This window comes from Hyaloscypha bicolor (assembly GCF_002865645.1).
Source record: "Hyaloscypha bicolor E unplaced genomic scaffold K444scaffold_55, whole genome shotgun sequence".
NCBI lineage: Eukaryota > Fungi > Ascomycota > Leotiomycetes > Helotiales > Hyaloscyphaceae > Hyaloscypha > Hyaloscypha bicolor.
In genome coordinates, this window is record NW_020194557.1 from 994276 (window position 1) to 1019343 (window position 25068).

The window sequence follows — 25068 nt, forward strand, 5'->3', positions numbered from 1 at the left end:
GTCTAGTATCTTATATATAGCTTTTAATATATAAATTAGCAAGTTTAAATACCTAGTAATACTAATAGGACTTATAAATACTTTGGCTATTTTCTAAATACTAATAAATATTATTTTTTAATTTTTTCTTAATTACTTTATTATTATATTTCTTAATAATATTCTGGTTTTTTCTAATTTAATTAAGAAATATTAGAATTACTTAAATTAAGTTCTAAGTAAGCTAGAAAAGAATAAGCTCTTTACTAAGCCTAGTAAGTATATAATTAGTATTTTAGAAATAGAATTTTATAAATATATTATAGGAAATAAAATTATTAAGATTTCCTAATTAAAAATAAAGCTAGTAGAAAAATAGCTAGTATTTATAAATGTTTATAAAGTCAGACAATTTTTGGGGTTAGTCTCTTATTACCGGAGATTTATACGTAATTTTATTACTATTATTATTTCTCTAAGTAATTTACTTAAGGAAATAGATATAAAATTACGAAAATAAAAGAATTAATTAATAACTTAGATAGCTAAATACTAATATGCCTTTCTTATTCTCAAGAATAGACTTATAAGCAAGCCTATCCTATAATAGCCAGACTAGTATTAATTATTTATTATTAAAACTAATATTTCTAAATAAACTATTAGCTATATTTTACTTTAAACAAATAAATAAGGCCTTTTTTACCCGGTAATATTTAATAGCAGAAAACTTTAAGGTACGAAATTAAACTATATAGTTTAAGAGAAAGAACTATTAGCTATTAAGTATACTATTTATATATAATTATATTATATTAATAACTATACCCATATAAAGATTCTTATAAATTATAAGAGCTTGAAATATCTCAAGAATATTAAGATTTCTTCTAAATAACTAGTATACTAGATTACTAAATTTAGAATATATAATTTAAATATTTTATATTAACTAAGACTAGAAATAATAGTACCTAATACTATTAGTTATTACTCAGATTTTATTAGAACTAGCCAAGCTTATTAGGCCTAATTTAACTCTATTTATTTAGTTAATAAAATAAAATAGAAAGATGCCATAATCCGGTATTTTTATTCAAGTATAGAACTAATAGACCTAAAGCTAAGAAAAGCAGTTTTATATAATTAAAACTACTTGCCTTTAAGCTTTATACTCGAGTAAGGCTTGCTCTTATATAAAATATTTAATACTAGTTATTATATATCTTATTATATATCTTATTTGAGCCTACTAATCCGCAGATCCTATATAAAATAAATTTATAAGAAATATAAATATCTTAGTTAGCCTAGATTAAATAAAGTTCTTTACTTAAGAGCTTAGTAGCCCTTAATTAAGAAAGATATCTAAAATCAAATTTATATATATCCTAATTATTAAATAGTAAAGAATTCCTGTCCGGAAATAAATAAAGAGCCTTAAAACTCTCTTAAGAAAGAAAATATTTAGCTTTTTAAATAATAATTAATTAACTTAATTAGAATTCTGCCCCGAACCTATTCTAGAAACTAATAAATTATTATAGCTATTAAATAATTAATAGGCTAGCCTATTATTTAAGTACTAAAAGATACTATAAGCTAGAGTATAATAAATTTTATTTAAGAAGAGATTTTTACTATTTATAGAACTCTAAATAAGATTCTTATAAATAATAATTTTAACTTAGTATTAGAAACTATAAATATCTTTCTTTAAATAATAAAAGTCCGGTATTATATAACTACTTTATATTATTTATAAACTAATAGGAAAATTAAGTAATTTAATAGAATACTAGAGAAAATACTTATATAATATTTATATAATAAGCTAATTATACTCTGGAATAAGTACTTATATTAAGTACTCTTTATTATATAAATTAGAATTTACTTAATTAGTAAGTATAATCTATTTTTTTTCTTATTTAAAGTAAATTTAAGACTTCCTAGAAATCCGAATAAAGCCGAGCTAGTAAATAATTAAAAAGCTTATCTAGAAGAAATAATTACTAGATATATTACTATAAATAAAGCTTGACTAGTATATAATAAGTTCTTAGTAAAAAGAGCTATTAAAGTATATATTATATGGGATTAAATTCTCAAGAAAAATAAGAATATTCTAGTAAGAACTTATATTCTTATATGAGACAAATCCCTATTAAAATTTAAATTAAAGTAATTTAGTTCTTATAAGATTATACTTATTACTCTAATTAGAATATATGATTTATAAGATACTTATAGAAAGATTCTTAAATTTCTTATTTATAGAAATTAACTTATATAATTATATCCAAATACGATTAATAAGGAAACTAGAAATTAGAATATAATATATAACTTTAACTAATTATATAAACTCTATAACTTAGTTAATTCCTTAAAAGATATTTAAGATATATTTAAATAAGAAAAAGTTCTTATATATTTCTATAAGAAATTAGAAACTCTTTATAAATAAGAATAATTAGATCTTCTAATCTAGAAACTAGATTAGTTTAAATTAAGAAAAAGAAAACTTAGTAATACTTATATTAATTAAGCTCTTTTTAATAAGCTTTAATTAAGAATAAAATATAAAGAAAAGCTAGAAAGAAAAAAGGCTAAGCGAGAATTAGTTAAGGAATCCTCTTTTTCTTTAGCTTCCCTATCTTTTTATATCTCTCTAAAATAGGCCTACTCGAGCCTTAATTAAGTACTTAAAAGCTAGTTATAGATTCTAATAGTAACTTCTCTTGGAATGTATTTGGAGCCCCTAATTAATAAATTAATAAAGTATCCGGAAATAAAGAGAAATAGATTTATATAGAAGAATAAAATTATATACTTACTTATATATAATATTTTGGTTTTACTAAGCTAGATACCAGAATCTATAATTATAAAGCCTATTATAGAAAAGAAGTTCTCGAATAAAGTTCTTAAGATAATAGTAATTATTCTAAATAAAGCTAAGAAAATTAAGCTTCTATAACTAATAAAAAAGAAAAGAGAATGCCTAAAAAGGTTTTTTAAAGTAATAAAAGAACTATTAAATATATAAGTAACTAAACCAAAATCTCTCCTAGCTAAAGAAACTAGGTAAAGAACTTATATAAGCTATAAATTAAGGAAATCCTTAATTCCTGTAAAGAATAAGAATAAAACTAATTATAATACTTGAAAAATATAGAACTTTATTCTTTTACGAAAAATTATATAATGAATTAAGTAGATATTATATATATCTATAAGACTATTTTATATCCTTTTTATAAGAAATTATTACGAGCAAAACCCAAGAACTTTAAGTAAATAGCCTTTAGCCCAGATATTTACTCTCCTAATTACTAGATTCTTTACTAGTACTATACGTATACTTTTTAAAAGTCCTAAAACCCCTAATATATTCTTTACTAATCTCGTATATAAATACTTAATAATACTTCTTTTTACTAGAACTAGAACTAGAAGATTAATAATTATCCTAATTATTTTTAGTTTTAAAGTTCTTATATAAATTAGAAAAAGCTTATAGATATAAGGAAGATCCTTAATTACTCGGGCTAGACGGGTACTAAGAACAAATTAAGGGATCTCTAAATAAAGCTTTAGGAGCTTAATTGCGGTTAAAATTAAAGAATCTAGGAGATTTAGAATAAGAACCCAAGTTTATAAAAGATCTAGGCTACGAATAAGGAGAATTAGGAATATTAGGATAATTTCTAGTACCCGAATAAGATAATAGCTAAATCTATATATTACTAGATTATATATTTATAATAGATCTATTAGAATAAAATTAAACGTGGCTATAAGAATAACTAGCTATTATAAAAGCCATGAATTCTCCTAATTAGAAATTACTTAAATTAAAGCAGATATGTCTGCCTATTTCTATTTAGGAAATAGAGCCTATTTATAATTAAAAAGAATAAGAACCTATTACTAGATTTCCCAAATTAAATATATTCTTATTACCCGAGATAACCTAACTATTATTATTATTAGGAGAAGAGTTTTCCCTAATATTAGGAATTACATAACCTAAAGCAAGAAGATTTCCTTAATATTAAAGAATATTAATAATACCTTATTATTTATTTATAGCTACTTTAATACTATTAGGGATATTTAAATTAAACCGGAATCTAATTCGAGTATAATTATATAAAGTGCTTTAGTATAAAGGCATACGAATATAATAAGAAGAAATAGAAGCTAGAGCTAGAACTTAGCCTAAACTAGGGAAAAATTAAAGAGAGAAATATATCTTTACCCGAATAAAGAGAATATAAAGAACCTTGGCTATTCTAATAATAATTAATATAAGAGCTACCAAATAGAAGAGGAAAATTAGCAGGAGAATTAGGAACCTTATTACTTAAGAACTCGTAAAAAGAAATATATTAGGAGAATAGGCCTAATTCTCTCTTATATTAAGTATATTTTTAATTATTTACTAGTCCCATAATCTAAAGAAAACTAGCTTTAGGTATAGAGGAATAATTACGGAAATTAATTAATTTCTTCTTATACTAGCTAAGTTCTTAATAAACTTAGATATTTATACGAAGCTAGTAAGAAGCCTTTAAATAAATTATTCGAAAGATAGTCTTAATCTCGATTTCTTACTAGCTTAGCTTTCTCTTTATATAAAGTTAGTTCTAAATAAGGAACCAGAATATATAACTTATAGAATCCTTATATCTACTAATTATACTAGAATAATAAGGAGGCTTGCCTCTACTACCAGAACTACTACCTTCAAAACCTGTAGTATAACTACTAGAAGCAATATCTATATTAGCTATAAAAGTAATATAGATATAAACCAAGAGAATAAGAAAAAGGTAAAGAAGCTTTATAGTACTAACTTATATACGAAGCCAAAAGCCAGAAGCTAAAAGGAAAGAAAGAAGAAGGTGAGAAGTAGATACGAGCAAGTAATTAAACTAGGAAATAGTTTAAAAGAAAAGGGAATAGTATATGGAAAATCTTGGAAGACTTGTAAAGTAACCAAAACACAAAGACTTGAGTTAGTAGTATGGAGATTATTAATAGAAAGGAGGGAGGATTACGAATAAGTAAAGGAGGCTTTCTTATACTCGCTTGGGCGAATTTCCAGAGCTCTAATTAGCCCGTTTAATGGGAATTACTAAGATAGAACTACTTGGAATATGCTTAAACGAACCTTCCTAATACGAATGAACCTTGGTTATACTCGAACGAATCTGGCAAGAGCTAGAAAAGAAAGGTACGAGTAGGGTACAGGTCAAAAACATACGAAAATAGACCCTTTTTATCCGGTTTAGTATATAGAAGGGGTAATAGCAAGAACTCCCTCGGACGAAAGAACCTTGGGATAAAAGGAAGCTATTTGAGGAGCCTTGCAATTTTCTTTTATAAAAAGGAATTCGATTAATACAGAATTATGGCAAATGGTTTTAATATTCTCTCTTTTCGTACGAACTTCAGGAGTAAGTTCGCTTTTAAGTAGGGGAGGATATGATTTCTGATTATGCTTTTGTATGTAATCTAATTCCACGTGGAATCACGTAAGCTCGTTCGAGCCTATTAAAGGGCCCGAACGTGCAGGAATGGAAACGTTACGTCCTTTTTAACCTTTCCAATCACATTACACGAAGTAGCCAGTGCTGCAGTGTACTGTAAGATACCAACTTGCCCGAGCAGGATTTGGTAGAGAAACTCTATTATTTTATTTGACTTGTGTTACCAGTTCCTCTTTTCTTTGAATCCGAGAACAGTAAATAAAGGTGGTTAGAGAGAGTGCGTCAACCATGATGGGTTTCTCTCGACTGCGCTTCGTCAAGTTGGTCTTCTTAATGAGTTTGTAAGTTAACCTAAGACAAAGCCAGAGTTTGTGAGAGTAGTTAAGAAGAGCACAAATACCACAACTGCATATTCTAGAATGGAGTAGTTGAATCCGGGTTGTGGGATGTTAATCACCTGATTCGCCTCCGCGGACTACCAAATTGTTAACGTGACCTGTGTAACCCCAAAGCATCTTCTTTCGCAAACACCAAACATTATCAGAACTATTAACTAACACCTAATTCACTAGTCACGTTAGGATCAATCACTATGCGTTTGCTTTCTATCTTGTAATATTTCGTCTGCAAATATACAAAGATTCCCATTAGCTCACCTCGTATTCAAAGGTCCAAATTTCGAGTGCAAGTGGATTAATTACCCCTATAAATTTGTGCTCGGATTGGATCACTGAAGGCCATGAAAACCCTATGGTAAATAGCCACAGGATATTTAGCCAGACCCCCAACTTTGAGGTTTTCCATGTATAAACGTAGAGCTCCTCGAACCTCTTCCTTTTCTTCTAAAATCGAAACACAAACTAGTGAGCAAGCTCAATGCAAACGGAAGGAAAGGCAAGACAAGGCAGCATGAGAACAATCTCTTCTTCCAGCAATAACACAATAATCAATAGAAGATTACCATCTCCATACAATGTCGCTCATTAGCGAGAACAGATATGCTCCTCTCTTCGCAGCCCACGACTTTAGTGACGCTCCCACACTTGATATTACCAAGTAACATGTTTTGGCTAATGGCCTATCTAAAGGGGTACTGTACAAAAGCGGTACGCTACCTTCATTCCCTATTTTTTGCCGAATGGTTTCATAGTCCCGTAAATTTGTTGCTAAATACAATGCTCCAGCAGGCACTTCTCGCAAACCAACCCAGTCTTTCCCAAACATCCAAGTCCTTGCCAAGCATCCCGCCTGAAACCCACCTCCTGCTCTTCGAGATTCTCCAAGAGAGCCCCTCCCTCGGCAGCTCTATCTGCTTAGGGCTGACCCGCAAGAAGTTCTATCAGCTTCACCGAGCACGAGATGGCATTGTTCGACTGTACGCAGCTTACCCAATCCCCTGGAAGCGCCGGAGCCTGCCCTATTTTTTGACCCGCAGACAACTCCTACCCGTTGGGGAAGCTCTTTGACGAGTGGGTTCCTAAGGGGTTGAGTTATGGTTGTATGGGAATGTAATCTTACATTGCAGCGAAAGGGGGGAAGAGTGTTAGGAAGATACCGGCCCGGTGGACGCCGACGCCGTCAATGGGATTAGGTTTTGGCCTCAGATAGGCTAGTCAAAGAATCTGTTGGAGGCTTTATGAGATGAGACCGAATTTAAGAATTAATAGTGACTTGGAAAGTCGAGAGCATTTGGCTCAGAGCATAAGGATCACGAAGTGCTCATAATATTCGGTGGATTCATGCAGTTGTAGATTGGCAATGAAAAGCATCTCCCACATTTGAGTGCGCCAAAAGGTGAAGGAGACTACAGAGGATCATGCAAATCATGCTTGAAAGCAGTGTCCAAATCCACTTTGCTAGGCGAGAACAACGCTTTCCGTTAGGAAGCCTCTGATTTTGAACTTGGCTGCGTAGCCGGCCGTGTTTGGTGTAAGGAATTCCACAGCAGCCAGCAATTCGCCGTCAATCTTGTTCTGTGTATTTGTTATTATGAGCGTCCAAGTTGCTGGTAGCTGAGCAAACTACGCTGACGAATGGTGGCTATAAGCGAGGTTAGGCGAGTATTTAAGGGGGCGGGGGGAGAGGAGGGGAAAGTAAAACGATCCCCCCACCCGTCCCCCGCCCTCTGGTGTCGATTAAGGGTGTCGATTAGGGGCTACACTAACCGAAATCAGCAGGCGGTGGCAAGTGCTTGTATATATTACTTTGTATGTACCAATGTGTGCATATTAATGTATATTGGCAGCTAATGCGCGTATGGCATTCACTCTATAGCTGCCTCCTTCGTCGGCAGAGAAGGAATGGATTCTCCTTCTCGACCCGCAATAATCTTACGAACCAATTTTGGGACCGTGTATGGGTCGCTCCAGGTTTGGAAGTGCAGATATCATACTAAACGAGGGGATTGGTGAACAGTGCAGTGACAGAAAGGGAGAAGGTGAAGGAGGTCGCTCTTCCCGATGAGCATCAAACAGGATTTGATGCCTGGTCAGATACGTAACGTTGCTAGCAGCCTGGTGGAAGATAATGCACTTGCTTATTTTCTTGAAAACCTTCCGGCCATTTTCGCAGCTTGGACATCTTTATTCACAACAATGGCTTCAGCGAGCGTCGGTGAGTCCGTCGTTGCTGCGTTTGATACGGTGCACTCTTTAACCCAGACCAAAAATCGCAAACGCCTTAACTTAAGGTTTACTTATGTTCATTTAAACCGCGCCATTAATGCTCGCCTTCCCCCACACGTACCGATACCGCGCGGCAGGGCTGTTTCTGTAGATCATGGATATACTCTTCCTCCTCCTCGTATATTGCCGTAGCAGAGGATGCAGAGGAGGATGGCTGAGGCGGTGCTTCTCTGTCGGCGGATGCTACCTCAAGGCGTGGCGTAAGGTCGCCGAGATCAAGCGCGCCCGTTCGCGCTCTGCCATGATAATTAGGGAAGGACAGAGAGGGCAGAGTCGGAGTGTAACCCCATACCTCAATCTCCGAAGGAGAACTCCGTCTTTCTGTAGCTTTTCTGGGTCCTCCACAGCAATGTCTCCGTGTCTGAACCTTAGTAACTCTAGAGATCACAAAAGTTCTAGGAGATCCTCCCCTCTGTTGGCTCCTAAGGTAAGGTTGGATGGGGAAAGCAGAAAAGGGGAGACTAGGGTTGTGGCTGCAGCCGACGCCCTTTGTCGTCGAGAGCCTCGAGGTAATGAACATAACGCAACGCTGCCGAAAGAGCAACCGAGTTGGCGGGGGCTACAGCGTGGTGCTTCCAAATACTTCAGTTTGCGAGGTCACGGCCCTTACGACGCCAAGAAGTCGTTTGAATGGCTGTTACGAGAGGAATCGACAGAGGGAGGAGATATTGGTGGTGTTTGTGGTGATGGGTAGGGTAGTTACCCTTGCAGATCGGTATAACTCGCTCAGGTGGCTTACGTTGCACGGCAACTCTCTCTTGCCAGGGTAGGGATCTTTGCATGCGAGATTGGAAGGTAAAATATACTACCATCATCAAGCGAAAGCTAACTGGGCGAAATTTGTATGCGTTGGCGGAATCGAGCTCGTTAGTCAAGGCTGTGAGAGTCGGTACAGTATCTGAAAGCTTGTTCTAAATTACAGTGGCCTATCTCTTCAGCATCTCGATCGCCAAAGCATACGCCTCATCTCTCTTCTCCTCCGCAACACTCCCTGCCTCAACCTGCTTATCCCAAGCATGTCCTACGCCAGGGATTCTCTGGGTGACCACATGTCTCTTTCCATCCTGCAGCTTCTTTGCGAACTCCTCGCCCTCAAACGCCAACGGATCCTGACCGCACGTGATAATCAAGATATTATCTGGAAACTTCGCCGCATCGATAAACATCGGGGAAAGCAACGGGTGTTTAGGGTCCTGGCCCTTGAAATAACACTCGTTGAACGTTGCCACGATCCATGCCGGGACATTAGTCGGAGCTGGCTCCGGCTGGACTCTCTTGTATGGGTCAACGGAGACGTCGGTCGGAGGGTAGAAAGCTAGGACTGATCTGAAGGTTTTCGGCGGAAATACATGGCCAGCGAGGGCAAGTGACATGTTTGCACCTGCGCTGAAGCCACCGATTGACACATGAGTGAGATCATATTCCTCTGGGCGTGAAAGGACGTATTTTATGGCATCTTCCACATCATTGGGTGCTGCAGGGAATGGGCATTCAGGGCCTAAGCGATATGCACAATCGAGCACTGTGTATGGAGTGTTTTCTGCGATGCGGCGGCAGTAGACTTGATCACTGCCATGTAATGGGAGAATGAAGCCGCTGCCGTGGAAGTTGAGGAGAACAGGAGATGGCCCTGGTTGTGGATTGCTTGGTTTGTAGACGTAGACTTTGATTGTTCGGCCATCATCCCGAGATGGAATTTGAAGAACACCATCAGTCTGTGGCTTAGGTATAGCTGGTATGCCGAATCGAAGGAAAGTAGCGACTGCCTTGAGACGGATATATGTAAAGAATGACATTTTGTGCTCTTATTGCTTAGAAAATTGGGATCGCAAGGAGGAAGGAAGGAGCGAAAAACAAAAAAAACAAAAAATGGCGAGGCGCCTTCAGTGAAATATCCCCAGAAAAGTATCGTAGGCGGCGCCACATTCTTGATAAATGCGGAGTCACGTTGCCAACGGATGGGACCTCGGCAGTCACTGGTCGGCATTTTACCACAACCTACACCGGCACTTCTTCGCAAGGAAAACGAGCTCATTACTCGCGGCTTGGAGCAGTCTCCCACGAAATCCATGACACAGGCTCACATTTTCTGTCGCAAGGAAGGGAGATTAGATACAGAGGGGTTTCAGGACCGCTGCACTGCTCGAAGAGCGAGTCACAAACCATCAACATTTACCTTGCGAAGGCAGACCGGCTTTGAAAATCGGCATTCCGCTAAGCGAGACCTTTTCGGAATCGTTCCCTCGTATTCAAAAAGCCGCAATAAAGTCTCCCTGGAATTTAATAATCACTACAACACAAGAATAGATACCTGTGCTTCTTTCATATCGCATGATACTTCACATAAAGTATTTGTCAAGACTAAGAGATTTTCGTGTTCCTTTTGCGCTAGCCAAGTGCCGGTTTCAGCTGCGTTCGAAACTAGTGCGAAAATCGATTTCGAAGCGAGGGGTAGAACCCGAAATGGATACGAAGTAAACCACAAAGGACTCAATTCTTAATAGAACTCTTAGTACTTATATAAATAGAACGAGGAGCAGCTCTCGGTTAATTGAAGCCTATATATGCCTTACTTAGAGGCGTAATTATAAAGTTATTAATAAAAGCAATTTTTGTCTTATTTGCTTATTATACTTGCTTAAAGTTTCTAAGTTACGAGAAGGGAAAAGAGCCCTTTTTATTAATAACTTTATAATTACAGTTTTAGAAACAAGAGCAATCAAATTCAAATTAACTAAGACTTGCTCACTTTTAATCCTCTATAAAGACTAGTAATTTAAATAAGAATTAAGTATAGAGTTTATAAATTATTAGAAAAGCTCATTAAAAATTGAGGAGTAAGGTATAAAAAATGGTTCTTAGAATAACTTTATAACTACGCTTCTAAGAAGCAAGCACGTGGGCTGAAATTAACCGAGAGCTGCTCCCTGTTCTATAAGCGGGCTTATAATTTAAATAAGATATCGTGGCGTACTTGGTAGTCCCTGAATCATAGTTCTCGCAAAACTTAAAAATCGCAATTTCGCAACTGGTTTCGCACGCCAGGCTGTTTTGGTCGTGCCGAGGCCCTTGACCCACTTTACCTAATCAGTAAGGCCTCCACGACCAAATGGTCAGAGCGTTCTGTGATGGGTTTTAACTTTTTAGGCCTGAATCACGAAGACTGGGTTCTGATTGATGCCTCTGGCGTTCTTTGTCGCTTAGTTGGGAGTAGCATAGAATTCAAAGCGGGCCAAAGGCTGGCATAATTGGAAAACCCTTTGTTTGGACAAGGTTAATAGACAACCCCGCACCATATCAAAGAAGACAGGAAGATGGTATTGCACACGGGTCCTTGTAGACGTTCGCAATGTAAACTGTGCTCATCTTACCAACGTAGCAGAGTTTCAAACCCGAGAGTCCCAGCTGCGTACTAACTACTAAGGAAGCCCATCAAGTTAGTAACTCGCATGCCATCGTACCCAGCGACTCCTTCCTAACTACATATGGAAATCTTTGATTCCCTGCTTCCTGGAGATCGGCGGTCGAGGAGACCAATGGTGGATTCAGACCGATATTAATAGTTGCTTCTATGGCGTCGCCGCTGCTCCGGATCAAAAGTCCTGCGATGCACAAATCAAGATTTTGTTTTCTGCACTAGAGAGGGTAGAGGGCATTTTCGGGGAACCGGGACACGGACATTTTCTCCTAGGGGACACTATTACCGAGAGGAATATCAGATTATTCACAACAATAGTAAAATTTAATTTTACTTACTTCATTCAGTGCTTTACGTTGTGGGTTGAAACTCTTTGGGTGCCATAATCCGATCATTCATAAATGGATGCAGTTACACGAGTGGGATAATTCTTCGATGTCTTATGGTGCTTTCAGAAATACAACTTTCTTCGATCATGTGAGTTGTGATTCCAGTCCGGCGGTGGTAAAGAATGTGTTCGCCGAGGAGAACAGCTTCTGAATCTGATAGATCAAAATACTTTACTCGGCATGGACGCCCCATAAGACCATCCTCGCAAGTTCAGACCCTCCAATTCTCCCCTTATCTTAATACTCGACGAGACGAATTATTATTCCAGCTACGTAGCACATGGAATCTATTAAATAGTATCATTTGAAATATGACAGCTTGAATTTTATAGTTCAAAATTTTGTATATCTCTTTATTGCCTAGAAACACCTCGAAATCTAAACTTAGAAGAATTCAGACAATCATGTAAAAAATCATTTAACATCCCTCGGCGTAATTTTGGTCCACAACTTGGGCTTGTTGAAAAGAATGAAGGTAGGGGAATCCCTCACCCAGTCAAGTGTATCATCAACCAATTCATAGTCAAACAAGAACACCATTTTTGCGACCAATATTCTCAGCTCCATCCATGCCATGCTATTTTCAAGTCAGTATTAGGCAGAACAACATTTGAAAGGCGTACTTCTGTCCAATGCAAGATCTCGGTCCAAGAGAGAAAGGGTTACTGGCCGAGATTTTATCTGTGCTCCCCGAGTCAAGCCAACGTTCAGGAGTGAAGCTATCTGGATCTTGGAAGTTCCTAGTATTGTGAGTCGCGGCCCATGGATGGACACTGACAGTTGTCTAGAAAGAATTCAGCTTAATTGATTAGTTCCAATAGCGAAAAGACTCACTCCTCCCGGAATGAGGAGCCCATCCACCGTCTCGCCGCCTCTTGGAACCACTCGCGGCATCCCAAATGGTACCGGAGGATACATTCTCATCGCTTCCTGAATAACGGCAGTCAGGTATGGAAATGTTGCCGTCAAACTAGTGATCTCGCTCGAAGATTTGTACCTCGCCCTGACTTCTTTCTTTAGCGTTTCGTAGGCACGTGGTGTCCTACAAAGGAAGTAGGTCAACGCGCTTAAGACAGTTGCTGACGTTTCACTGCCAGCAAGTATCAGAGCATTGCTATAGGCAGCCATGTGCCAATCGTTAAGACCCATGTCGTCTTTTATTCTAAAGATATAAGAACAAAAATCTCTTCTCACCCCTTCGCCTTTCCTCATTCGAGCCAGGATTTTTGCTTTGGATTGCATGACGTGATTAAGGGCACCTTGTCTGATCTTTGGTGGGATGATAAGCGCCAGTAACTTTTCCAGCCTCGGGGATACGCGATAGATCGCAGAGTCCCAGGCAATAAAGAACACCATATTTAGGATCGTGGTGATCCATTCATCGGTTTTCCTTGTCTCCACTGAGCCGAAGGGCTCACCGAACGCAAGTTCCCCGAGGACTAATTGGAATTAGGAAGGTGTGCAGCAAGCCCTAAGGTCTACTTACTATCGAACGTAACCCAGTTGTAACATTCGGTGAGATTCAGAGAACCTTTGGAAGACTCTTCTGCAATAGCCACCATAAACATGTCCGCATACTTCAAAATCATATCCTCCTGCTCAAGTAGAGCTTTGGGAGAGAATGCATGGGACTGAAAAGTCAGACAGGTTCAATTGAATGTGCTATGAGACAAACAAGTATTTTCTTCGCTTTTGCGTGCTCCTCGACGTTGATGGTGTTGATTATATGCGGAGCACGAAGCCTGTGTCTCACTCAGCACTCCTGATCCAGCCAATAGAATTCACTTCTTACGCATTATCGGTGATATAGAACTGTTTGTCCTTTATAAAGACATTGCCCGACTTGCGTTGTGTGTAGATATCTTTCCAGGCAGTCGCTGAAGAGAAAGACAATTCACGTGGAGCAATGCGAACAACCTCACCTAACAACTATTAGCCTAACACTTATGTCGGTTCAGTGGATGGTACACACCATACTTCTCATGAAGTGCTCTCATAGCCTTAGTTCCGGACCCACTGATGGTGGTGTGGGCGTAAAAAATCTGTGAAAATCAATAGTCTCCCCAGCGTATCGACTGTAAACTTACATCTGAAACAACAGCATACCACGGACCAGGGAATTTGGACAATGGGTGCAAGTACAGATTGTAAATAACATGGCTGATGAGAAGAGTCGTGATCTATAGGTTCTTGTCAGCCTGCTCTGCTACCATTCGTGGGTCACTTACAAATATCAGTAAGAAAAATGCAAGTGATAACCAGCCCCAGGAAGCCCAGAGCTGAGCTCGGCTCTCATCAAGACAAGAAAATAGACCCATGATTGCCTATGAGATGCTGGACAGCACGGTGATGCGAAGTATATGTGAAGTAGATGCGAAGTAGATAAGAAGGCAATATAGTCGACGGTTGGGCATTGTAAACCGCTGCCCGGTGGAACACTGATGTGTTGTTGGCAGTCCGGCCACCGCCGCTGCATGTCGGTGCCTTCGGTCAGGCTGGGCCGCTTACGAGTCAAACGAGTCTGGAATCGAATGACTTGCCCGACGCGCAGAACTCAGCTAATCAGAGCTCTTGCCAGAACGAAGGCACCCCGCATTGAGTATCCCGCTTTCTCCTTCCGATGAAGGCAACCTCTTGTCACGACGCTAGTTCCCTTCTTTTTGGGCGAATGATCAATTCAGCGCACTAATCGGGGCGGTCCAATGTTGACCTCGCCCTCAAAGTCGGGATAACTGAATGTTCTTTTAGCACGGATCTTCTTGGCACACAGTACTTCGTATGCACTCACTCCTTCAGGAAACTTGGTCCGTAAGTCCAATTGCTAAGCGTTCGAATATGAGTAGTAAATACAGGGTTGATTGCAAATTCAGTGGGTGACATTTGGATCAGAGTATCTTCCGGTTTGTAAGGCCAATTGACTGATATTGTCTCATTGGCCCTTCCTTTGAGGGCCTCAAATTTATCGTGATAATGTGCGTCTCGGCACAATCTATCTCGCGACTTAGGCCTAGAGCCTTTCAGCATGTGCTAGCAAACGTGAGGTATAGAAAAAGTGAAGTGCGACAAAATTTGAAGTGTTGAACATACCACGGCATTATGTCGACCCATATAGGATGAGCTGTACAGAGTTGAGCGGCTCCAGGTCTTAGCCAGTCAGGCATTGCGTAGTAATCTTCTTCACTGCCCGTGATTATCCACTATTATATTACTATGAGTTTCTCGAAACTTCAAAATACGGAGCCGACTTACTCGCAATATATGACACATAACGTACAGGATTCCAATCTGCGTGTGTCAGTATTAGGTAAGAGAACGGGTAAAGAACTCACCTGTTCAGGAAGGCTTTCCACTGTAAGACATCGGATTACCTCCTAATTAATTAGCACTTATCTTGCCTTAGTTGAGTTGTTCTTCGCATACCTGGACGATCACTGAAGTTACAGGATATAAAATTGAGTGCTGCTGTGGGTTCAAAAGAGCCGTGACTTGTGGAAACTTGGAAGTGGAAAACTCATAAGCATTTCCCCCAACACTATTAAGAGGGTTCAATTGCCGAACAAGGTCGAGGAAGATTTTTGTCAAGGCCGCAGGTTGCAGGGTAATGAATTGGTTTGGCCTCCCAAACTTGGATAGATATGGGTTGCTGTTTGAAGTCTGTGTATATATTGCAAAGACTTGGATCAAGTACGGTTTGGGGCGCAGGTCCTACATGTGGTTGTGAGCAAATATCTCCTTAACTTGGTGGTTCCAGATTACCTGTACTGACTGGTCCTGAAACAGTGAAAGGGTTTGAGAATTGGGAACCCATTCCCCCATATTGTGGTGGGCAGCTCTTCTGTCGCACCTGAACATCCATGAGTGCAGCAATACCTTCTGGATAGTGCCCAAGACTTGTTATCGGCAGTGGGGGTGCGGTTACTGGAATCGTTCCTGGAGGTGAAAGCTGATTTTTCTGCTGAAGCGAGGCAGTCTCCAGTCTAGTAAGACGCAGTTCTTGCGTCAAAAATTCCACCTGTTTCTCCAACTCTGCGATTGTTTGCTTTACACGTGCCCTACAGGTGGTCAGTTTTGTGGTTCTTGCTGTGGGAGAAGTGGCTTTGGCCGGGTTGACTTGAATTGACTTGCCTGGTTTGTTTCTGACTTTCACGGTCTTGTGCGCGCTTTCGTTGCAATTGTGCCGGAGTCAGAAGGGATACGGAGCGTTTGGCTTGCTGCTTCGTCTTGGATGAATCTCCCGAGTCTGAAGAATTGCCAGAGGTTCGAGGGGTCGACATGTTGAATTCCACGCCAGGAACACGATATTGATCAGTCATGAGGCACATTCGAGCCAGGACAGAGGAATGGGCAGAGAATCATGAAAGCAGGTCGTTCACTGGCTTGGCATTTCTAAGGCGTTTCAAAGGCGGGGCTGTACAGTACTGTATATAGGCCGACGGGGCGAGAGGGCAACGGGCAGCGGGATTCGGGACAGCACTTGTCTGCCCTTCGCCGTCTTGGCCTCATTGTCCCGGTCATCATTTCTCATGCTCGCCGACAATAATAGGGATCGATCTTCGATCATTAGAATCAGGGGGCTGAGGAAGGGGCCTTCCATACGTCGGGGCCAATAGGATGTTCCGCGGCGCTCCGCTCCTTGCTTCCCCAGCCTCTGCACCAACAGGCATTCTGCCGTCGCTTAGACCCGCATTACCTTGGCGCCTCCCGTCCCGAACACTAGCTAGAAGTTATGGGGACGGCTCAAGAAGAAAAGAAAAAAGAAACGACGTCGAATCAAAAAGTTAGTATTCTACTAACCTAAAGTCTACGGAGCACCATAAGAACATACTTAGTAGGAAGGAATTTGCCAGTCTGGAAAACAGGAAGTAGCGGCGCACCCGTTTTCAAGAAGTCCACACACGCACACTGCCCATTTGAGAGCAATGAGCTTGCTTGTGCGGTGCAGCTTCTCAGCCCACGCCATGTGTACGTTGATGAGACCCTGGACCCCGGAATTCCCAGCACGCTTACGAGTCAAGCTGCGGGGCTGCACATCTCAACTCGACGGTCTCCACACCAATGCTCCCTCCAAGAGCCGCGATACACCGCCCGGGATGGCACTGTGCCAGCACCGGCTGCCCATTTCCAGTCGTGTGGAGTCGAGAGTGCAGCCTCCTCATGCATGCCAAGCGACATGGAACGGATGCGCAGCCCAGCTCTCCCCGTGCGCTGTGAGCGACACACTCCTTAAACATGCTGGTACTCGGCTCTCGGAATCTGTTCTTCCCAAGTTTCACTGAACGGGGACGACTTCTATCGGGTCTCCAGTCTTCTTCTGCAACAAAGTTTCCGGCAAATCTCTGGAACAAGTGGAACCCACTCGTCCTTCCTCGAGATGGCCACCAAGTCAAGCAGCGATGGCGAAAATGCCGTACCAGTAGAGTATGAGAAAGAAGGTCCAACTTCTGTCGCCACCCAGCAAGTCGAGGCAGCCGATATCGATGCCAAAGATTTGCCTAGAGGTTACTTCCTTAAACCTTACTTTGTGGGAACGTTACTGGCCTCTGGCCTTTCCGTGTCCGGGGTATGTCGCTGTCCCCTCTTCTAAGATAACCAAAACTCACTTTTGATAGGGTGTTGGGGTATTTGCTCTTGTAGCACCACTGCTTGGGATTATCAACAATGATATTGGTCCCGATCCCAACTATGTCTGGATTGCACTGGTCTATATACTTACTCTTGCTATTGGACAAGTTCTCGTCGGCCGTCTGTCAGATTTGTTTGGACGGAGATGGTTTTTTATATTAGGATCTGTAAGTGTTAGGGAGAAGCCCTTTCCTACTTGAAGCTGTTTCATGATTTGCTCCTCAGACAATACCCACTCCCGAAACAATCTATATCGAGCAATTATTAACTGCCCCGGTACCTAGCTTCTAGCTCTCTTGGGCTGTGTCATTAGTGCAGTCGCAACGAGTATCAATATGCTCATTGGTGGAACTGTATTAGTCGGATTTGCAGCAGCGTCCCAACTTTCGTACGTATTCGTCGTGGGGGAACTTATACCTTTCAAGCATCGATTCCTCAGCATGACATTCCTATATTCCTGGGCGGTCCCTTTCTCGGGATTTGGTCCAGCGATAGCGTACGTCTTTGTGCAGCACACAAAACACACATGGCGATCATGCTACTATCTCATGATTGGAGTCAATGGTTTGGCCGTAATTTGCTGGGTTTTGTTGTAAGTCCAAAAGCTACTCCCTGCGATTCAAGTACTAATAGTACACAGCTATTTCCCGCCCACATTCGACCAAAAGTACGCACATAGAAAGACGAAACGCCAAGTTCTTCAGGATTTCGACTTCATTGGACTGGTATTGCTAGTCGGTGGTTTGTTAATCTTTCTTATGGGCATTTCTTGGGGAGGCTCACTCTATCCGTGGAAATCTGCGCATGTATGCAATCCATTTTTCTGCCCATACCTCAAGCTCCTGCTCTTGTGCTTTCGAGGATGTTTCATCTCCCGGCTCGCTACTGGATCTCTCTTGCCTTCAATAATACGTTGCTAATTGGTGGAAGGTTATTGCAACAATCATCGTCGGTTTCTTCACCCTGGTTGTTTTCACTCTCTACGAGGCTCTAGTACCGCTTAAGGAGCCCTTAGTTCCCATGTACCTCTTCAAGAACCTTCCATGGGTGGCAACCATGTTTATGGTTGCCCTTGGAGCAACTGTATATTTCGCCTTCTCTATTGTCTGGCCGACGATGGTGTTCTCGTTGTATACGAACGACTTGACATACGGGGGCTTGCTTTGCACCATTACTGGATGTGGTACAAACAGCGGTCAGATTGTTTGCGGTCTTATTTGCCGCCGGCTAGGGAAGCAGAGGATTCAAGTAATCGTAGCAGCGACATGTATGGGAACATTCCTTGGAGGTAAGCCTTCCCTTTCCTGAATTATTTCCCAAATTTGACCTGGCTTTCCAGCTTGCGCCTGCGCGACCCCAGACAACCGAAGCACGATTATCCCATTACTCTACCTCGGCTGCTTCTGCATGGGCTACGTGGAGACTGTCGGCACCACTATTATCGGAATTACATGCAGAGACCAGGCTGAGATTGGAACTGCCGTTGGTGTTGGGGGCTCAATGGTAAGCTTATTTCCCTGCCAACTCACCATTCTTCTCTTTGAGAACTCAGAGCGCTGGAGCTTCCCAGGAGTCTGCATGTCCATTCGTCTCAGGAGCATGGCTCCTCGGCTCATGAGCTCCCTCAAAAAAAACAAAAAAAAAACAATTGAATCCCATACTAACCAGATGGTTAGCGTTCTACCGTGTCAACAATTGGATCAGCTATTTATACAGCCATCCTCACTAATCGCCTGGGAAAGACTATTCCAAGTGAAGTGCCCCCGAAACTCATTGCGGCAGGGTTGCCCGCTTCGTCTGTTAAGGCATTCCTGTCTGCAATTTCTCTAGGAACTCCTTTCACTGACGTTCCGGGAATAACTCCATCTATCGAGGCTACAGGGATTGCAGCTTACAAACTTGCAAGCTCTCATGCATACCGCACTGTTTTCTTTTCAACGATTGCATTTAGCGTTTGCTGTGTTATCTGTGCTTGCTTCACACCGAATGTTGACGATCGGATGACGGACAAAGTGGTAGCAACACTCCACCGCAACGACGAGGAAGTCGCAAAGAAGTAATGGTAATGTTTGACGCAAATTATGTTTCATCAGGAATCATCTTGGTTTTGTTTACGGCAAAGGAAGGATGCACAGCCTTATGCATTCGCTTAAAAGGCTCGTTCGGTGGAGATTGGTTGACTTAACTGGAATTTTCCAAAACAATTGAGACTGATTCAGGCAAGTAGTACTACGGAAGCCATATCAATATATCTAATTACATCTTCCGATTATGCACCTGTCGTTGAGATTTGTGGCATTGGCTGGTCGTTGACATGTTCTCTAAACCTGCAACCACTTCTACCCTCCGTAAGAAATATCGACCCCAGAAACACAAATCATACATTCCTTGCGCATCCTTTGCGATCCTTAAATTATTTTCTCCATCATCTGTGGCTTCTTCTGACTAAGGCGTAACAAAGATCCCGATTGTACGAGTCGTCCAGTTTCTGCTTCGACAAACGCCTCAATGTCAACTTGGTTCTTTCTGGATGATATCTTTGAGACTTCGAAATTCTCCAAGATGGAAGACAATATCGCATCTTCACGGCTCGACATGAAGAATTTGGCAAGGCTGGATGAATTTCGGACCACTGGTTTGACGGACTCGATGAGTGTAGCTCGTCCTTCTCTTGGGCATTCGTCAAGTGCGTCGATGATGATAATTGTGACCGGATACAAGGCGGCAGGCTATAATATCAGGTCCGTAGCATCGTCGATATTGAGAATTCCTGACGCATTGCCTTGCTATCCCTCTTTAATGTATTCCTGACCACAGGAGGAAGAAGAGTTGATGATGGAGATAGATTAGCAAGTTGTCGAGCGATACTAGCAAGTATGGATTCTGGATCCTGTATCTGACATCCAATCAAGAATTTGTCTTCTTCTCATGCCTAGATTCGAGGTTAGCTGTGCTTCACCCGGTTTGGTTGGGTCCTTACTGTCCAGGTTATCTTCAAAACTCTACACTTGAACTTTAATCTGCAGTATGGGTTCGCCCAACCTCCCGAGTTAGGCACTTGTCCCCTTGAATGTGGCACGCTATGCTTCGACGATGGTCTTGACTTCTCCATACCGAGCGCAATCCTCTAAATCAGGGTTGTTAATAGAATAGAACTCTACTTCGGGAGGGAGTCAGCATGGAAAATTAGGAAAGTAAAGAACCTTCACAACAAATGAGAGCTGCAGACTTGTTTACATCGTCAAACGCCTGCGAGATTTTGTTCATGATAGTCTCAAACTTACTCTTAGCTCGAAAAGCACTCAAAACAACACGGATTATACTTAAATCAGTACCCAGGTTGTACAGTGTCATAGCTCTAATACCAACCAACTTTTTGCTTGTCAATATACGCCTTTGCTCTCGCCAAATAGAGAAGAATTTGGCCATAAAGCCGGACCAATGCGGCCTTGAGGTCCTCATTGAGCCCCCCATCTCCAAATACGGCCCCTCCAGATGGCTGCAGCGGTATATATATCTCGACTCCGCCTGACGACCTTTGATCTATTTGAGGTGGTGGGGTTTTTTATTATGAGGGATAAGAAGGAGAGGTATTGGGAGGGCCATGAGAGGATTGTGCCGATATAGAAGGGGAGAGGAGCGAGGGTGTTAGGGCAATGGAGGAGGCGAAGCATGGGTTGGTTAGTAGGACGCCTTGGGGGTACTTTTAAATTGGCTTTTTTTTTGACAGATAGGGGGAACCTGGGGAAGGAGTTGAAGGTGCGAAGCCAAATAGGGATGTTGAGTTGAGGGCTGGTGCAGCTGGGTATGTTGGACAGATGCGGACGGCACAGGAGATTTCAACTCCCAGGATGGTCGGTCCGACTGGTACTTTATGATGGGTCGGTTATGGGGGATCTTCTTTAGGGGCTCATTTTGTAATTCTGGCGTTTGGAGGTATACCCCCAACATTTTTGTAATTTTCTGCAATGAATTTCTCATTGGTTGTTCCGAAGTCTGCGCATGTGGACCGCGGACTTGCGTACTTTACAGAACACACTAAGCGTGTGCCGCTATCAGCCTCATCACATAATAGTCGGACTTGACGTCGCGCTAAAGGGGCCCTTCCCTTTAGTCTGGGAAAGCAAGATGTCCCGCACCAAATAAAATCCTTAATAACTTGAAACCTTAATCTTTTTAAATAATTCTAAGTAATAGAATTAAAAATATAAGCCTTATAAACTAGATACGATTTTCTAAATCTTAAAAAAAGATGTGAGTAGAGAGTTATTAAGGTTTTAATAATAAAATCGCGAGGAATACAAAAATTGCAAGAATTATTTATTCGCGACCATTTCGCAAGTATTAGACCTATAACTTTTACTTAATTATAAATTTGTATTCTTTTACTTAAAACTTTAGCCCTTAAGTATGCGATAGGTAACTATGAGATCGCAAATAAAACGTATTAATTAGATTTTCTATAGCTAATTCCTAATATTATTTTTTAGAAGGCAAAAAAGGCTGGTGCGGGACATCTTGCTTTCCCGGGACAACTTGCTTTCCCCGACTAAAGGGAAGGGCCCCTTTAGCGCGACGTCAAGTCCGACTATTATCCAGTGGCCCGAATTTTCCCACATTATCCATCACGGTGAACAGCAGCGTTTCACAACAATCACGGGGGCGGGTTGATTCACATCGCATGCATTTTACTATGTTACATTTTTGCATTTCTGCAATTGATTATCCTGTCGCCGATTACCTGTCCATGGCTTCACGATGCTTTTTTCATTTTCTCAAGTCATCCATTCCTCAAGACGCCTCTCCTTATGCAGCGCCAAAAAGCACCCAATATCAATTCCCCAAACCAAAGAAAACGAGAGACTCAACAAAAGACTAGCCATCAACGCAAGTGCGAAAAAAGCAACATCTAATGAGAAGTCTTGCTCGCCTCACAACCATCATGCTTGCAAGCCTTCCGCTTGCAACCCTCATCCGTCTTCGTGCAAGGACACTCGCACGTCTTGCCACCATGATGAGAACAAGCATGCCCCTTGTGGGAGTGCGGCTGGGCCTTGACAGCGACGTAGAAATTCTCGCCCGTGTGGCCGACAGCGCGGACCAAGACCTCGTCGCCGTATGGCCACTCGCCCTCGAACTGCTCCTTCTCGTCGTACTCAGCGAAGGACTCCTTGGTGACTTCGTCATCGAGAAGAGCCGTGTGGGCGGCGATGAAGGCGGCCTTGCGGGTTGGGTATGTGCCTTCGACTTCGGTGCGCTGGATGCCGCCGATGCGGTCGTTGTTGTAGTCAATGGTTGTCTGGAGGACTGTTCACCTTTCATCAGCCTCCTCCTTTACCCACTCAGACCTTCAATACCCAAAGTGAGGGAAATGGAAGGGAGAAACGACATACCATAGTGCAAGAAACCATCAACCTCACCACTGGCATTGCCCTTCAACTTCAAGACATTGGGCTTGGTATCAATGCGGACATCGAACTCCTGGCCTCTAGGAGCCTTGGCGAAGACGAGACAGCCATCGCCGTGCTTCCACTCTTCTGAATCCGCCTCGTCCTTCTGCTCCAGGACCTCGAAGTCATCCTTGATATAGCCTTCTGCTGCCAGGGCGCCGCGAGCAGCGTTCTTGGCGGCAGCCAGAGAGGTGAAAGTACCTAAGATGTCAGTGACGCGGGTTGCGCCAGACTTATCCTCGGCGAAATCGGTGATGGTGCGCTTGACGTGGAAGAGGTATTCCGGGGCCTCGGTCGCACCGTTGGTTCCGTTGGCAGCCATGATACTTGCTTGTGTTGGTTGATTGGGGTGTGTTGACTTGAAGGTATGGTATTCGCAGAATAAAGGTAAGTAAGTTGAATTGAGTTTTGTGGTTTTGTTTGGTGGAAGAAATGGAATTTAGGGCAAGCTCGAGCTCTTATAAGCTACTGATCTGCGCGTGGTAGCATAATCTGTTTGCTTGCCCGCATTCCCCATAGGTGCACGTGATGCAATCGCGAGATTGTGGGGTGACTTTGCGGGGGAAGTGGACTGATACAGCGTTTGATTGCAGAGCCTGACACCCCTGGTACGTCATAAGGTCCAGCTCCCTTGTCGCCTGATCTGATCATGGCAATTCTACTATATTGAAAGTGAAAGCGTTGCGTTGCACATGTCGTTCAAAAAAAAAACGAATCATATGTTGGCTGATGTTCTGGGGCTTTGTTACCCGGCATATACGTCACGCTGGCCATGTCAACACCCAACATCTCACATTTCCTCCACAACATCCGTTTCCTTTTGCAAAACCTGAAATCATCCCTCGAATTTCATACAAAAGTCCAAGAAGATCCCTCAATCGAACTTCAAACTTTCTCTCATGCTTCAATTCCAATTTCGGAAAAAGAGATGTCACCTTTCAGTCAACTCTCACTCGCAGCTGGCGGCGGTGGTTACGGCAATGGGATTGACAGAGATTTCTCTCCAATCCTTCATTACATCGATGAATTCGACCGTCATTTCTCCCATCGTCATCGTTTCGTGAACTGCTTCATCCCGCGTTTCGATCTGGAAGAGGACGCACACAACTACTACCTCTACGGCGACATCCCAGGAGCGGTTGTAAACGACATCACAGTTGAAGCCCACAATAACCACAGTCTAGTCATTTACGGCAAGACACTTCGTCCTGGACCTGGACCTAGAGAGGAGGATGAGGTAAAGGGCCAGGAGGACCCGGAGTTCGTGAAGGTTATGGTGGAGGACCATGAGCATGGGCAGGAGATGGGCAGTGCTGACCACAAGCCTGCTGTCCCAATTTCCAGCAACGAAGACCAGCAAGCTGCCGTGTCGCCAGTCGGTCCTTCTTTCCCTCCCCCACCAACTCAGCCAGTGCAATCAGTGCATCCCCATCATTCTCGCCACGAAACCTATACCGCTGCTGCTGGTTCCCAACAGCTGCAGTCTGAGCACCGGATCCTGCTTTCCGAGCGTTTGGTCGGAGACTTCCATCGTACCTTCGCTTTCCCGCAACCAGTCGTCGAGGAGGGAGTCAAAGCTAGCATGGAGAATGGTGTCTTGAGCTTGCTTGTTCCGAAGAGAGAGAAGGGCGAGGAGGTCAAGAAGGGACGAAAGGTACCAATTGCGCATGGTAAGTGGTGGAAGGGCGAAGAAAGGGGCAATGCTGGATTTGGATTTAACAGCGGTGCGGTCTAGGGACGTCGAAGGCGGAAACGAATGGGAACGGGGAATAATGAACTTAATGAAAGGTTGATGAGATGGACAAAATTGCATACTTGCATTGGATTCTGTGCTTGGAATGGGGCTGATTGGGAATTGGCATCGGCAATTTGTACGTTATGAAGATGCTTTCTTCGTCCTCGCAAAGAATCTTAATTAGGTATTGAATGCTCTTTGCAAATTAAGTAATGAAGTGCAGAATTCCCCCCTTGATCCGTGATGTTTGAACGTGAACAACAGTGCTGTTCCTATCTTTTATGAAAAGG

The 25068-nt window shown here is 41.9% G+C and overlaps 6 protein-coding genes across 6 annotated transcripts; 2 read left to right on the forward strand and 4 right to left on the reverse strand.

The window, feature by feature from the left end:
* Positions 1-8982: 8982 nt before the first annotated feature.
* On the reverse strand, positions 8983-10052 carry K444DRAFT_611297 (putative esterase/lipase). Its single transcript, XM_024879916.1, has one exon. It carries the CDS (start codon positions 9958-9960, stop codon positions 9091-9093), a length of 870 nt encoding a protein of 289 aa, XP_024738994.1. The 5' UTR covers positions 9961-10052; the 3' UTR covers positions 8983-9090.
* A 2333-nt stretch (positions 10053-12385) lies between these two features.
* K444DRAFT_586885 (putative cytochrome P450) lies at positions 12386-14340 on the reverse strand (the record flags this gene model as incomplete). The annotated part of the gene is made up of 9 exons (XM_024877998.1): positions 14200-14340; positions 14059-14151; positions 13944-14013; positions 13764-13893; positions 13647-13713; positions 13458-13602; positions 12806-13410; positions 12595-12755; positions 12386-12548 (listed from the first exon to the last, which is right to left on the reverse strand). The coding sequence occupies exons 1-9, from the start codon at positions 14287-14289 to the stop codon at positions 12386-12388; spliced, it is 1524 nt and encodes a 507-aa protein (XP_024738995.1). The 5' UTR covers positions 14290-14340.
* A 2507-nt stretch (positions 14341-16847) lies between these two features.
* Positions 16848-19827, forward strand: K444DRAFT_558809 (MFS general substrate transporter). Its single transcript, XM_024876842.1, has 7 exons — positions 16848-17531; positions 17581-17760; positions 17878-18185; positions 18234-18399; positions 18524-18881; positions 18933-19096; positions 19270-19827. The coding sequence occupies exons 1-7, from the start codon at positions 17343-17345 to the stop codon at positions 19651-19653; spliced, it is 1749 nt and encodes a 582-aa protein (XP_024738996.1). The 5' UTR covers positions 16848-17342; the 3' UTR covers positions 19654-19827.
* A 174-nt stretch (positions 19828-20001) lies between these two features.
* K444DRAFT_525500 (uncharacterized protein) lies at positions 20002-20316 on the reverse strand (the record flags this gene model as incomplete). The annotated part of the gene is made up of 1 exon (XM_024874452.1): positions 20002-20316. A coding segment is annotated over one exon (315 nt), but the record flags the coding sequence as incomplete, so codon positions are not given.
* A 1990-nt stretch (positions 20317-22306) lies between these two features.
* Positions 22307-23522, reverse strand: K444DRAFT_558812 (uncharacterized protein). Its single transcript, XM_024876843.1, has 2 exons — positions 22987-23522; positions 22307-22900 (listed from the first exon to the last, which is right to left on the reverse strand). The coding sequence occupies exons 1-2, from the start codon at positions 23363-23365 to the stop codon at positions 22503-22505; spliced, it is 777 nt and encodes a 258-aa protein (XP_024738998.1). The 5' UTR covers positions 23366-23522; the 3' UTR covers positions 22307-22502.
* Positions 23523-23971: 449 nt separating this feature from the next.
* K444DRAFT_525776 (HSP20-like chaperone) lies at positions 23972-24778 on the forward strand (the record flags this gene model as incomplete). The annotated part of the gene is made up of 2 exons (XM_024874479.1): positions 23972-24353; positions 24465-24778. The coding sequence occupies 2 exons, from the start codon at positions 23972-23974 to the stop codon at positions 24776-24778; spliced, it is 696 nt and encodes a 231-aa protein (XP_024738999.1).
* Between the last annotated feature and the right edge of the window lie 290 nt (positions 24779-25068).

Coding starts and splice junctions, on each gene's coding strand:
- K444DRAFT_611297 (XM_024879916.1), bottom strand. CDS start 9,960: ATGTCATTCTTTACATATATCCGTCTCAAGGCAGTCGCTACTTTCCTT.
- K444DRAFT_558809 (XM_024876842.1), top strand. CDS start 17,343: ATGGCCACCAAGTCAAGCAGCGATGGCGAAAATGCCGTACCAGTAGAG. Junction 18,186..18,233: donor GTAATTTGCTGGGTTTTGTT/GTAAGTCCAAAA, acceptor AATAGTACACAG/CTATTTCCCGCCCACATTCG. Junction 19,097..19,269: donor TTGGTGTTGGGGGCTCAATG/GTAAGCTTATTT, acceptor CCAGATGGTTAG/CGTTCTACCGTGTCAACAAT.
- K444DRAFT_558812 (XM_024876843.1), bottom strand. CDS start 23,365: ATGGCTGCCAACGGAACCAACGGTGCGACCGAGGCCCCGGAATACCTC. Junction 22,901..22,986: donor TGATGGTTTCTTGCACTATG/GTATGTCGTTTC, acceptor AAAGGTGAACAG/TCCTCCAGACAACCATTGAC.